This window comes from Agrilus planipennis, unplaced genomic scaffold, assembly GCF_000699045.2.
Source record: "Agrilus planipennis isolate EAB-ADULT unplaced genomic scaffold, Apla_2.0 scaffold85, whole genome shotgun sequence".
Classification (NCBI taxonomy): domain Eukaryota; kingdom Metazoa; phylum Arthropoda; class Insecta; order Coleoptera; family Buprestidae; genus Agrilus; species Agrilus planipennis.
The window spans coordinates 568,178-582,760 of NW_020438910.1; the positions used below are offsets into that span (position 1 = coordinate 568,178).

The 14,583-nt window shown below is 30.0% G+C and overlaps 3 protein-coding genes across 4 annotated transcripts in view; 1 reads left to right on the forward strand and 2 right to left on the reverse strand.

Moving 5' to 3' along the window:
- LOC108733852 (sodium-coupled monocarboxylate transporter 1-like) overlaps positions 1 to 9,735 on the reverse strand; it is a 54,710-nt gene extending 44,975 nt beyond the window's left edge. The window contains exon 1 of the mRNA XM_025973479.1: positions 9,294 to 9,735. The gene's annotated coding sequence lies outside the window, so the exon portion shown is untranslated. The remainder of the gene's footprint in view (positions 1 to 9,293) is intronic.
- Positions 1,385 to 4,567, reverse strand: LOC112904142 (F-box/WD repeat-containing protein 5-like). Its single transcript, XM_025973478.1, has 3 exons — positions 4,310 to 4,567; positions 2,928 to 3,140; positions 1,385 to 2,364 (listed from the first exon to the last, which is right to left on the reverse strand). Exons 1-3 carry the CDS (start codon positions 4,516 to 4,518, stop codon positions 2,079 to 2,081), a joined length of 708 nt encoding a protein of 235 aa, XP_025829263.1. The 5' UTR covers positions 4,519 to 4,567; the 3' UTR covers positions 1,385 to 2,078.
- A 149-nt stretch (positions 9,736 to 9,884) lies between the features above and the next one.
- On the forward strand, positions 9,885 to 12,838 carry LOC108733868 (E3 ubiquitin-protein ligase PPP1R11). 2 transcript variants are annotated; one of them, XM_018465208.2, is made up of 3 exons: positions 9,885 to 10,079; positions 11,882 to 11,996; positions 12,051 to 12,838. In XM_018465208.2, exons 1-3 carry the CDS (start codon positions 10,002 to 10,004, stop codon positions 12,299 to 12,301), a joined length of 444 nt encoding a protein of 147 aa, XP_018320710.1. In that variant the 5' UTR covers positions 9,885 to 10,001; the 3' UTR covers positions 12,302 to 12,838. The 2 variants fall into 2 exon arrangements, with proteins under 2 accessions (XP_018320710.1, XP_018320711.1); XM_018465209.1 differs by lacking the exon at positions 9,885 to 10,079 and adding an exon at positions 11,230 to 11,321.
- The last annotated feature ends 1,745 nt before the right edge of the window (positions 12,839 to 14,583 follow it).

Consider the following 14,583-nt stretch of genomic DNA (forward strand, 5'->3'; position numbering starts at 1 on the left):
CTTTTGAGCCAATGAAGTTGTTCTTTTCTTTTCATTTCTACATTTTTAAGAGATAGTGTGTTAAATTTTGTTATTTGGTTTGAAAATAAATAGGTATCTTTTTGGATTTGTTTTTAATATAAAAAGAGAATTTATTGTTTTGCTTTACGTATTATAATCCTGGAGTCTTATAGGAAAAATGTTTAAGAATATGTACGTTGTATTTTTTTATGTAAAAAATGAATTAAATAAATGGCGTTTACCACGCTGTTTGTAGCAATTCGAGTTTCCACTAGTTTATCAAGTAATCATTAAAGGGTTATATGCCAAATAGACACGGAACTATGTAGATCAATGATTCTATATGAGCAATGACGGTTAAGGAAAAACAAAAGTATTATTCGAGCATGGCTCTTAATGCCACAATAATGTATGAGAAAATTTTCTTCTTTTGTTTGCGTTTCTTTTTTTATTTTACAAAAATGTAATTTTACTCAGTATTTTACCTGTGATCTGGGCTGAGACCCATTCCGATTATATGACCGTGCAAATCGATCAAATGATCAACTTTATCAAATTTATCAGCTACTGCATCAAAATCTAACCAATTAGGTTCATTTGGTGGAGATCCTGATCTTAATTTTTCTTTTTTACGCTCATGTAACTCCAAACGTTCTTTTAGGGACGGTCCAGGATCAATGCGTTTAGGAAACATAAATGGCCTTATTCTTTTGAAACCTAAAAGACGTACTAGTATTATTTTATTGTTATCTTAAAATATAGATTTGAAAAACAAAAACTGTATAAGGAATAACATATTACATTCTTATGCAAGGAAATGAGCTATTAAGATCACGTGTGTATTGCCATCCAAACTGAAGGCCCATGCGCATTACAATTAAATTGGACCAAATTTATTGTTAACACACGATGCTTTTGTCTTCTTCAAAAAGTTTTAAAAGCTGTATTTTAAATTACGTTAATTTTACAAAAAACAATTGTAAGTAATTAATATATTTATGAAGTTTAATTTACAGAAACTGCTAAAAAATAGGTAGGAATTTTCTAGTTTGTAACAGAATTTGAATTTTTTGCTGTTACTCAATTTCTTTGTTTATACACCTATAAAGATAATACAGTTGGAGTAGGGAAGTCCTGTACTGCCTTGTAAGTTGTAAGTGAACTGTGAGATGAAAAACACTCTCTTTATTTAATATGTTAATAGTACTTCTGATTAGTCGGTATAATTGACCATTCTTTGTTCCTTTCTTTTAAGAAAACGTATTTCCGATAAGCTTCCCTGCTTTAATTCTATTATCTCTATGGATTAGAAATGTAAATAGCTAATGAGCTAGCATGATAAATCTTACGTGTTACAACTTATTAAATGTGGATATAAAGCATACTAAAAATAAGCACTTTATTAAAATCACGAAAAATAAGTACAATATCATAAGAATATAATACAAGTCACCTGCACAGTGTACAGAACTGTGCTGGGCAGTGGTTTATTATTTTTGTAGGTGGTTACTAAAAAGTGTTTTAATCATAGAGATGATACAGTTAGAGCAGGCAAACCCCATGCAGCCGGTAATGTGCAAGATCAAAAATAGTGCAACTTTATCTTTAAACAACAAAACATATAACAAAAACAAATGTTGGTAATCTTCACTATTTTTTTATCTCTATAAAGTCTTTAGTTTGTTTCTACTATGAAACACATTTCCAATGGGCTTGCTTATTCTAATTCTGTTACTTCTATGATTTTAGTAATATAAGTACTGATAATTTTTTAATCCAAATTGACTAGTTTAAATAATTTCATTATTTTTCGTACAAAATTTTTGATCATTACAAGATTTACATTTAAATGGTGCAAGATATATATATGTATATATATAATTATTTGTATTGTATTAACAAATATCAATAATCATATTTAACAGTTATTTTTGTGTATAACAATCCAACAATTTTGTAAAGGACGGATATTCCATCGCAATTTATCACGTGTGTACTACTAATGTAGGTAGGTTCCTTTTCAGTATCGGTTAATATTGATTTAAATAGATCAGATACAATATTTGTAAAATATACTTTTAAGTATTTCGATTATAACTACCACGCAGATTTGTAGATGCGTTTTGACCACGATACCTTCTTGTTTCAATACCCTGCTGAAACTGAGCATAATTTAATCCAAACTGCTTAACTTTTGATTTCGATCTCCAGATCTTTATAGTGTTATCATCTGATGTAGTGACTAGCATTTCGGGATCCTTCGGATTAAAAGCCACTGAATTAACAACATCTGCATGAGGAAATTTTGCCAAACACATCCCATAATGACGATCCCACAAGTACCCGTGGTTATCTTCAGCACCACTAAAGCAATATATTTTCAAAATTTCTATTATATGTCTCTTGGGGTGTTTAGGTCGTCGTCGTCATCATAAAGGATTATTATTGTCTAACATTTCACTATCAAGCATGTTTAGCATCTTTAGGGATAAATCAATTTATTTATTTCAGTTCTCAGTGAGGCATGAAAGATCAATAATCCTTCAAAATGACTGCATAAACACTATTTTACCCAAATTTTATCAAAAAATGTTAAAAATATTTTTTTAAAATTATCATATTGTATAATAACATAACTATTGAAAACTACAACAAGAACAAATATCCCAACAAAGTTTTCCAATTTTAACAAAGCCAATCGATCATAAAAAAAATTGATTGTTTGATTCTATTATTTGTACGAATTATTAAAATGTTTGTTCATACGCTTTTTTTATTTTTAATGTATGTACTGTAAATGCCATGCAAGTCAAACAAATTCCTTTCAATTTAATGTGTTTGTTTATAAATAATAGTTAAACCTAACTCAAACTAATTTAGCAAAAGTTAAAGTAAATTTCAATTTTCAAATTATGTAAATAAATTACCTTGCTACATATTTATCACACACGTCTAGAAATATGAAAAAACATTCGTTATTTGGAGTATAGGCTTTGTGAGATCGAAGCATTATCCCGACTTGCTTGAATGTAACCAAATCAATAACATGGATATCTATTTCTTGAGCTATGGGTGGTGGTTCCAAAGGGTTACTTATTGTATAGCCTTGAGGCCAAGGTCTGCTATTCACATAAAGGTACCTTAAAGTAAAATAAAACTAATTTTCAAATAAACAACAAATTGTCAAGGTTACTATATAAGTGATTTCTCTTTAAGTTTAACGAGAGAAGATTGATAAATAACATACTACATACATGATTCAATAATTGTTAATATCAGAAGGAATTTCATATGTACCTTTTTTTAATGGATAAACTCTATAAATGTTATACTAAGAATAAAAAAGTATGGAATTATGTAAATCAATGCAGGCAGTATTCATTTTATAGTGTTTCTTCTTACTTATAGGGATGAAACAACCTCCTAACGTTGGAGAATGTCCGAAGATCCGAAAAAAAATCATGCGCTAGGACATTGTCACACATGTGATAAAATTCACGCTCGTGCGCAATGTTATGTAATATACTGTTGTTTCACACCCTTCTTAAAATAGAATCATAAATTGATTTTATTCAAAAAATAAGCTCTACTGGAGTCTAATAACATATAGCTATTATCTAACAACTGATCATCAGACGCTTGCATTTTAGCAAGTGCGTACCCAAAAGGGATTAACAATATACGGCTATTTAAAATAGAATTTTAGGAAATAGAGGTTGGTTTTAAGAGAGGATTAGGATATCATTAAGATTTTTTTTAGAGTAATGAAAAGTGCATTTGTTTTCTTTTTGATTATGTTATGACTTATAGGTTTTATGTTATGACTTTTGAGCCAATGAAGTTGTTCTTTTCTTTTCATTTCTACATTTTTAAGAGATAGTGTGTTAAATTTTGTTATTTGGTTTGAAAATAAATAGGTATCTTTTTGGATTTGTTTTTAATATAAAAAGAGAATTTATTGTTTTGCTTTACGTATTATAATCCTGGAGTCTTATAGGAAAAATGTTTAAGAATATGTACGTTGTATTTTTTTATGTAAAAAATGAATTAAATAAATGGCGTTTACCACGCTGTTTGTAGCAATTCGAGTTTCCACTAGTTTATCAAGTAATCATTAAAGGGTTATATGCCAAATAGACACGGAACTATGTAGATCAATGATTCTATATGAGCAATGACGGTTAAGGAAAAACAAAAGTATTATTCGAGCATGGCTCTTAATGCCACAATAATGTATGAGAAAATTTTCTTCTTTTGTTTGCGTTTCTTTTTTTATTTTACAAAAATGTAATTTTACTCAGTATTTTACCTGTGATCTGGGCTGAGACCCATTCCGATTATATGACCGTGCAAATCGATCAAATGATCAACTTTATCAAATTTATCAGCTACTGCATCAAAATCTAACCAATTAGGTTCATTTGGTGGAGATCCTGATCTTAATTTTTCTTTTTTACGCTCATGTAACTCCAAACGTTCTTTTAGGGACGGTCCAGGATCAATGCGTTTAGGAAACATAAATGGCCTTATTCTTTTGAAACCTAAAAGACGTACTAGTATTATTTTATTGTTATCTTAAAATATAGATTTGAAAAACAAAAACTGTATAAGGAATAACATATTACATTCTTATGCAAGGAAATGAGCTATTAAGATCACGTGTGTATTGCCATCCAAACTGAAGGCCCATGCGCATTACAATTAAATTGGACCAAATTTATTGTTAACACACGTGTCTAAATTGTGTCACAAAAATTAATATCGTTTAATAGAGCAATACAATTTGATAGACAGCTTGCCTCCTGGAATTTCAACGCACACTAATGCNACGTATTTAATTGCGGCTCACCAAAAATTTTAAATTTTGAAAAATGACTAAGACTATCGAGGGGCTTGGCCACCCCTGGTATAGATCATGTACAGCCCATTTCAATTTGTTTGAATTGTGACCTTGAAGAAATCTACGCGAAGATAGAAAGAATACACACTAGGCGTGAGCAAGACAAAACTAGTTGGAACAAGCATCAACGAGCAGAGCTCTCGATGGGCGGTCTTAGGAGATCGGCTAGAACTGTACAGTACTAGACGAAAATGTTCAGCAATTTCTTAAAACATAAATGTATATAAATTAACAATAGAAAACAAAGCAAAAGTTTTATAGGTGTGTAGATCGTTAAGTTAATTCACTTGTTTTATTTTTGGCTAAATATGCTTTTAAATAAAGCATATTCTTAAATTTTAACGAGGCAGTTTAAATAATTTTGATGATATAAATAAGCTAAAGCAAGAGGCTGAAGATTTAAACAATCAATTTGAATTGAACTCCATTATATACAAATTTGTTTTTTCGATAAATATTGTCGTTATTGTATTAATATTTGTATTGTGTAGTATTTGTTGTGTACTGAGCAAACGAATTGGAAATATGTTTGAATGTGAAGACAGACTAATATAACAAATAATAATCATTCCAAGAATGCCCAACAGAACTTCACACGAGGACGTGCTCACTTAAGTCAGGTGCACATGCGCACACCTGTGATAAATATACTTTGTGTGCATTTTTCCCATGAACGATTTCTTCGAAATTTAGCGTTAAGCACTTTATCGTTACTTTTTGTTTAATAACTGCTGTTTGAGTTTAGTTACTATTAGAACTTGATTTAGGTAGCTCTGAATAATAGTTATAAACGCTTTTTAATAAAATAAGTATTTTTTTAAATCGTTTCTCTAACTTTTAAGCACAATTACCTACATCAAAAAATAAAAAAAAAAACATTTGCGATTAAACAGGGTAGAATATGACAAAAAGTAGGCAACCTTGAGCATCGATATCTTGCTGAATTTTCATCGTATAAAGAGAATAAAATAGAAAAAGGTGTATTTTTTCAAGGGCTACCTCTTCTCTAAACATTTATATTTAGCTAAATTGCCCAGGAAAAAAGTTACCGATGATTAAATAAAAAAAAAAACAAAATGTGATTTTTTTGAAAGAAAAGAGTGCTCCTGTAAAAATCTCAAAAATTGCTTCGTTTTTGAGTTATTTGGAGAAAGCCGAAAGGGGTGACTTTTTTAATATTACTCAAAAATGCACTCCATAAAAAAGGGACACTGTAGTTTAATCAACTTAAGAGATCAAACCACCATATTCAATCATAAAACCCCTTTAATGCAATTGTTCCATACTAAAATCTCTATTCAATAGCCTAAAAGAAGGGTACAGTTTAATTAACTCAAATATAAAAAATATATNAAAGGCAGTCAAAACCTAATTTTATATTTGAGGAACTATCAGGAAAACCTTTCAACCTTTCGAATAAGAGAGCGAAGACCAAGAATGTCAAAATTTTCGAACATTGTACTTGTGAAGTGAAAATTGTGAAATTATGATTCAAAATAATGTATTTAGCAATAGAATTAATAATCTTTATTATAAACCTTCAAATGTTAGAAAGGCAGATGTAAAACGCACGAAATATGATTTCTTTAAATAATTTTGATGATATAAATAAGCTAAAGCAAGAGGCTGAAGATTTAAACAATCAATTTGAATTGAACTCCATTATATACAAATTTGTTTTTTCGATAAATATTGTCGTTATTGTATTAATATTTGTATTGTGTAGTATTTGTTGTGTACTGAGCAAACGAATTGGAAATATGTTTGAATGTGAAGACAGACTAATATAACAAATAATAATCATTCCAAGAATGCCCAACAGAACTTCACACGAGGACGTGCTCACTTAAGTCAGGTGCACATGCGCACACCTGTGATAAATATACTTTGTGTGCATTTTTCCCATGAACGATTTCTTCGAAATTTAGCGTTAAGCACTTTATCGTTACTTTTTGTTTAATAACTGCTGTTTGAGTTTAGTTACTATTAGAACTTGATTTAGGTAGCTCTGAATAATAGTTATAAACGCTTTTTAATAAAATAAGTATTTTTTTAAATCGTTTCTCTAACTTTTAAGCACAATTACCTACATCAAAAAATAAAAAAAAAAACATTTGCGATTAAACAGGGTAGAATATGACAAAAAGTAGGCAACCTTGAGCATCGATATCTTGCTGAATTTTCATCGTATAAAGAGAATAAAATAGAAAAAGGTGTATTTTTTCAAGGGCTACCTCTTCTCTAAACATTTATATTTAGCTAAATTGCCCAGGAAAAAAGTTACCGATGATTAAATAAAAAAAAAAACAAAATGTGATTTTTTTGAAAGAAAAGAGTGCTCCTGTAAAAATCTCAAAAATTGCTTCGTTTTTGAGTTATTTGGAGAAAGCCGAAAGGGGTGACTTTTTTAATATTACTCAAAAATGCACCTCATAAAAAAGGGACACTGTAGTTTAATCAACTTAAGAGATCAAACCACCATATTCAATCATAAAACCCCTTTAATGCAATTGTTCCATACTAAAATCTCTATTCAATAGCCTAAAAGAAGGGTACAGTTTAATTAACTCAAATATAAAAAATATATAAATCTTAACTAGAATTGTACAGAGGAGGATGGAAAAAAGGGCGGAAGAACTATTAGGGGAACATCAATTTGGGTTTAGAAAAAATAGAGGAACGAGAGAGGCTATTCTAGCTTTACGGGTAGCAATAGAGAAAACGATAGAAAAAAGAAAGAAGGCATACATAGGATTTGTAGATTTAGAAAAAGCTTTTGACAATGTTAAATGGGACAAGATGTTAAATATACTTAAAAATGTAGGGATGAGTTACAAAGATAGAAAAGTGATACTTAGTTTGTATAAAGAACAACAGGCAGTTATAAAGCTAGGGCTGCAACGTAGGGAAGTAAAAATTAGGAAGGGAGTCAGACAGGGATGCACACTGTCAAAACTACTTGTTAATCTATACATCGAAGACGCGATTAACATCTTTAAAAACAGTACAACTGTAGGGGTAGGTTTACAGGGGCAAAGAAGTCACTTCTATGCTCGCAAACAGTTAATTTAGAAATTCGAAAAAGGTTTTTAAAGGTGTATGTTTGAAGCTCGGCGCTTTACGGGTGCGAAACATGGACAGTGGGCGCGGCGGAAAAGAAAAGGTTAAAAGCTTTCAAAATGTGGTGTTATAGGCAAATGATGACGATAACCTGGGTAGAAAAAGTTAGAAATGAAGAGGTATTAGAAAGAATAGAACAGAGGGCTCTATGGAAGTCAATAAAAAATAGGCGAGATAGGTTGGTAGGACACCTTCTCAGACATGATGATCTAATCAGAGACATATTAGAGGCAGAAACAGGAGTTAAGAGGGGTAGAGGTAGACCTAGGTTAGATTACTGTTCGCAAATAGTTAAGGATGTGGGTTGTTCTAGTTTTAGGGAAATGCGAAGTTCAGTTCAGACTAGGAAAGAGTGAAGGTACGTGTCCAACCAGTCTTAGGACTGATGACCTTATGATGATGATGATTATTAAAATCAGTATTTACTGAAAAAATATAACACACAATTTAATTAACCAGACGTGCGTATAGGTGACCTGTGTCTAGCCTATACAGGGTATATTATACCCAAAATAGTTTGGTTACTGTCTGTACTTCCATGTACTTCGCTTGAAATAAATTCAAATTCAACTTATTTAATTTTAAAAGAATAGCAACAAAAAAGTGCACCTGAAAGATTTTAAAAAATACATTAGCTTATTCTTTTTTCAATTTTAACAGCTTTTTTTCAGAGGGATTATTCATTAGTTAGGTATTACTGAACTTTTAAATCTACTGTAGTAAAGTTACAATATTAGCATAGTAATTTATCAATATATTTGTTACATTGCAAAATATAATTTCAATGTTTCTATTCCAATTCAATACTTGGAAATACTTGGACCTATATATATCAATTGCTAAATAAAAACAGCATATTTTTATGCTAAAATACCGTACCTGTATGGTATATGTAACACCTACAAGCATTATATGAAATTCATTAATTAATATTCACGATAAAACAATGCATTTTGGACTTTGACTCTTTATGATTAATGGTGGCAACTTTTGCCTGCGTTAAACGAAACAATGAAATTGTTCTTTAAAATCCAATGAAAGCATGCGCTATTTTTAGTTTAAAATCGGGCAAAATACATTTTAATTCCATGAATTATTACCCAATGTCAATATTTTATAAATATGTGAAAACTGTTTCAAACAAAATACCTAATATGCAATTATTTGTTGCGGGTATACCTACATATTTATATAATCAATTTCTATAAACCAATTATAATATTTGAAATTACTTACTAGATATAGTTTTCTATTACTTATATTACATGCTTACAATTATTCAAGAGATTCGAAAAAATTTCCACGTCTTCCCTTCAGTCTTTTATGACAACTCTCAGATGCAAAAATTAAATTTAAAAACGGTACAAAGATTGTTCCACTGTCCATTTAAAAATAAATCACTTTGACATTAAACGAAAGAATGTGCTAAACTGACAGTTCTCTTTAATAGAAACTGTATTATGAATAAGCAATTATTAACTCATTAACGCAAACCAATAAAACAAGTGACATTAAAATAAAAATGAATTAATGTTAATTAACAACCAAAATCATATTAGTCCAACTTGATTAAAATCACCACCTCAAACTAAGTCTATAAAAATGCAAAATGTGGTAAATTTTCCGAAAATTAGATTCTCATGCAATTGATTAATGTTTCCCGCTTAATTAATACAAAATATAATCTAAAATAATGGTCTAATCGTAAAACGTATTCCCTTATCTACATACATCTGTGTTGTGCGTACGCATACACATACACAGCAACTTTGTAATTGTTTTTGACAGTTTTTAACCATTGATGCGTTGATAATTTTTGACATTTGACAGTAGCTTGGGAAATCGGTTTTAAAATATTTTGTTCTATTTATCAGAAACAGGGACGTGTGATTTCTTATCTAATCGTGTGTACTTTTTAGTGAGATTAATAAATGAGTGTTGTTCTAGAAATATAAATACTTACTCAGTAACAATTGATAAAATGGGAGAACCTCATCCAGTACAAATAGGTCCACCTGAAGCTTCAACAACGGTTACTGTAGAAGAAACTGTCACGGAGGTAATTTATGTTTACTTTTACGTATTACACAATGCTTTTATAATTTATTCAAAATTTTTACTAGTATGTGGTCAGGAATCATACAAGGCATAAAGAAGTTTCAAAGAAACCGATTATTTATCTACGAAATTAAAAGTTATAATTTAAACTCCCTAAATATGCACACTGAATCTCCATTGCAAGGAATTCGAGTTTTAGATTTAACTAGAATCGTAGCCGGCCCTTTTTGTACAATGATACTAGGAGATTTAGGAGCAGAAATAATAAAAGTTGAAAAACCTAAATCTGGAGATGAATCCAGAAACTGGGGGCCACCTTTTGTTAATAACACATTCTTATCTTGTTATTTTGCTAGTGTAAATAGAAATAAAAAAAGCATTTGCGTAAATATTCAACAAGAATCCGGTCAAAAGGTAATACATGATTTATTAAAGAAAAGCGATATACTTGTTGAAAATTTTGTAACGGGCAAATTAGACGATTTTAATTTAGGTTATGAACAAATAAAGGAATTTGTCCCACATATTATATACTGTTCTTTAACTGGTTTTGGTTCAAAAGGGCCGTATAAAAATCGTCCTGGATATGATGTAATTGCGGCATCAATGGGTGGTTTACTTCATATTACTGGACCAGAAAATGGATATCCTGTAAAAGTAGGGGTGGCCATGACTGACCTAGCTACAGGTCTGTATGCACATGGAGCAATTATGGCTGCTTTAATTAAAAGATCCAGAACAAGCTATGGACAAAAAATTGATTGTGATTTATTATCAACTCAAATTGCTTCATTAATAAACATTGGTTCAAATTACTTAAATGCAGGAATTGAAGGTAAACGATGGGGAACAGCACATGAAAGTATTGTTCCATATGAATCATTTAAAACAAAAGATGGATATTACACTATAGGGGCAGGATCAGATGATATGTTTCAAAAACTCTGTACAAAGGTTGGCTTGCCTAAGTTAGCAGAAAATCCAAAATTTAAGAAGAACACCGACAGAGTTATTAACCGAAAAGAATTATTAGCTGTACTAAGGAGTGCTATCCTTAAAAAGACTAATAAGGAATGGATGCAAATTTTTTCTGATGCAAATTTTCCTAACGGTCCTGTAAATTCTTTAAAAGATACTTTTGAAAATACTCATGTCAAGGAAATTGACTTAATTAAAGTTGTTGACCATCCAGTGTTTGGTAAAGTAAAAGTAGTTGGACCACCTGTTCATTATAGTGATGGAGGTAATTTTGTTCGTTCACCGCCACCTCTTTTAGGGGAACATACTGATGAAATTTTATGTAATATATTAGGCTATGACAAAGAGCATATTATGAAACTCAAAAATGCTAAAATTGTTCAGTAAATACTAAAAATTCTATTCGAATACACATTATGTATCTTATACAGAGAGTGCCGAAATAATCTAAAGTTTTTTTTCTTGCATTACATTAAATTTGAAATCATATTTTACTGTTTTGTTTGTATCTCACTTAATTTATACTAAATAAAATAAAAGACAAAAGGCTTTTTTTACACAGTATAATCTATTTTCATTTATATCTTAAAAGCATATTTGTGCTTTAAATTGTAATATATATACATTAATTTTAATCTAATCAGTAAATGTAGTCNGTAGATCGTTAAGTTAATTCACTTGTTTTATTTTTGGCTAAATATGCTTTTAAATAAAGCATATTCTTAAATTTTAACGAGGCAGTTTAAATAATTTTGAAAAAGTAGCTAACAGGAAAAAACAAAACGAATCTTAAGGCGAAGAAGTGTTTAAATATTTTTGTTACAGAATGATGAAGTTCCCACTCTGAAATTAAGGTTGGTTAAACCAAAAAGTGATAGAAAAGTGAAGTGGACATCAGAAACTGTAGACAATGAAGATTTAAACAAAAAGAAATCAAAATGTAAGTGGACATAGTTGTTAAAGTACATTTTTAAATCTCCTATATATTTTACAGGCTGTTGTATTTACACAAAACCAAAAGTCTTTGGTGAGAGTAGTTCCAGTGATTCTAGTGATGATGAATGTGATCATTGTAAAGGACATACAGATAAAAAGAAGAAAAAAGTTCATCATCACTGTGACCCCAATGCTGAGTCATGTGAACTTCCAAGGGCAGCTGTAACTAGCAATGCCGCCCATGTAAATGATAAAGTTGATTCTAGTGACAATGTCAACCCAAATCCGGACTCAAATTTAAATCAATAATTTTAGCGATTATATTTAATGCCTATCTAAAATAATTGATCATAATTTTATATGAATGTGTATATTTATGGTTATACCTTTTTCAATAAGCCCAAACGATTGTGATAGCTAATGTAATTTGGTCATATTTCAGACGTCCTATGCCATTTGAAGGTATGGTATAGGGCGTATAATAGGTATGGTATTATCCAATAACTTAACTGTAATAATGTTCTCTTAAATGTCTATTTCAAAATACACTCAATGTATGATTGTATTCACAATAATCGCATTATGTAAAAAAGATAATTTCGTTAAATTTCGAAAAATGTAAATATTGAAAACATGTTTTGTCACAAAATTTTCAAAAATTGAGAAGCCGTAGTTGTAAATGAGTATGTACTAATTTTATAGCAATTAAAAGATATAAGTGACTGACCAAGTTGTATTGTTTTGTATTAAACAAATGCATTTTATATTGTCAAAAACCTTTTACATTTATTTACATGGAATAAAATTGTAGTGTTTCCTTTGATAATAAATAGTCTCACCACTGAACAACTTTATTCAAGACATCCCTATCCTTTTAGTCACGCGGACAGTGCTACGATGAACTTATGTTTTTAAGTTTCTGTAAATATAGACATTCATTTGGTACAGGATTGCGAAATTTCGCACAAAATTTTCAAAAAAATTGCATGTGTTTTTACGGCGTGCAATAGTCAGGTACACGTGAGCCACGTAACCAATCGTCCCGCACTTTTTTTTAATGAATACAGGATATAGTGATCTTTAACTTGATAGACGGTGTTAGCCACATCAATACTAAATTACAACCTGCTCTTTCGTCAAATGATAAGTCTGGGTATTCTTAATCAAAGTTCGAACTTAATTTTTTTTTAAAAACAGAAGTATCTTCATTTTTTTTAGTAGACTGCAAGGGCAATATGACAAAATTAATATGGGCAACTAACTTTACGAGGATCAGGGTGAGTTCAAGAATACTAGAAATAGGAGTTAAAAGGTTAAATATGGCTTGCTTGCTGTAGTAACGAGATAACAATACCTAATTAAAAATTTTAAATAGTGCATGATGTCGAAAAATATTTTCATCAAAATTAGATATTGTTAGTAGCAATGAAGAAACTAAAATTGCAAAAATGTTTCAACAGTGTTTCATAAAAAATCGACATACGTTTCGGCTTATTCAGCCTTTATCAAGAGTACCTATTAAGTAAATATTTTTAAAAAAATGTTCCATAAAAAAAACGAGTTTTGAATCGATATGTTCCGTCGACCATACCTTATTTCTGGAGAAACACTAACAGAAGATAATGCACATGAAGTACAAACTGTTTAAATTATTGCTTCAAAATTAAGTGAGAGAAAAAGAAGTAACTGAAAGATCAAGTTGAATTTCAACGATTTAAGGAATACCCTGTAAAGCAAATAATTTGTAGCAAAATTATTACAAAACGAAGAATGATTCCTTTTTCTTGTCAGTATGAAAGTTTTGATCTGTGATATACAATAGATATATACATATAAAAGATATTTCGGATGCTTTTGTCTTCTTCAAAAAGTTTTAAAAGCTGTATTTTAAATTACGTTAATTTTACAAAAAACAATTGTAAGTAATTAATATATTTATGAAGTTTAATTTACAGAAACTGCTAAAAAATAGGTAGGAATTTTCTAGTTTGTAACAGAATTTGAATTTTTTGCTGTTACTCAATTTCTTTGTTTATACACCTATAAAGATAATACAGTTGGAGTAGGGAAGTCCTGTACTGCCTTGTAAGTTGTAAGTGAACTGTGAGATGAAAAACACTCTCTTTATTTAATATGTTAATAGTACTTCTGATTAGTCGGTATAATTGACCATTCTTTGTTCCTTTCTTTTAAGAAAACGTATTTCCGATAAGCTTCCCTGCTTTAATTCTATTATCTCTATGGATTAGAAATGTAAATAGCTAATGAGCTAGCATGATAAATCTTACGTGTTACAACTTATTAAATGTGGATATAAAGCATACTAAAAATAAGCACTTTATTAAAATCACGAAAAATAAGTACAATATCATAAGAATATAATACAAGTCACCTGCACAGTGTACAGAACTGTGCTGGGCAGTGGTTTATTATTTTNCCTGTGATCTGGGCTGAGACCCATTCCGATTATATGACCGTGCAAATCGATCAAATGATCAACTTTATCAAATTTATCAGCTACTGCATCAAAATCTAACCAATTAGGTTCATTTGGTGGAGATCCTGATCTTAATTTTTCTTTTTTACGCTCA

What these genes read in the sequence shown, in the direction of transcription:
- LOC112904142 (XM_025973478.1), bottom strand. Translation starts at nt 4,518, where the DNA reads ATGTTTCCTAAACGCATTGATCCTGGACCGTCCCTAAAAGAACGTTTG. An exon ending in GGTCTCAGCCCAGATCACAG is followed by an intron (nt 3,141 to 4,309) that starts GTAAAATACTGA and finishes TTTTACTTTAAG; the next exon opens with GTACCTTTATGTGAATAGCA. An exon ending in TGTGATAAATATGTAGCAAG is followed by an intron (nt 2,365 to 2,927) that starts GTAATTTATTTA and finishes ATATTGCTTTAG; the next exon opens with TGGTGCTGAAGATAACCACG.
- LOC108733868 (XM_018465208.2), top strand. Translation starts at nt 10,002, where the DNA reads ATGGGAGAACCTCATCCAGTACAAATAGGTCCACCTGAAGCTTCAACA. An exon ending in TAGAAGAAACTGTCACGGAG is followed by an intron (nt 10,080 to 11,881) that starts GTAATTTATGTT and finishes TTTTTGTTACAG; the next exon opens with AATGATGAAGTTCCCACTCT. An exon ending in AAACAAAAAGAAATCAAAAT is followed by an intron (nt 11,997 to 12,050) that starts GTAAGTGGACAT and finishes TATATTTTACAG; the next exon opens with GCTGTTGTATTTACACAAAA.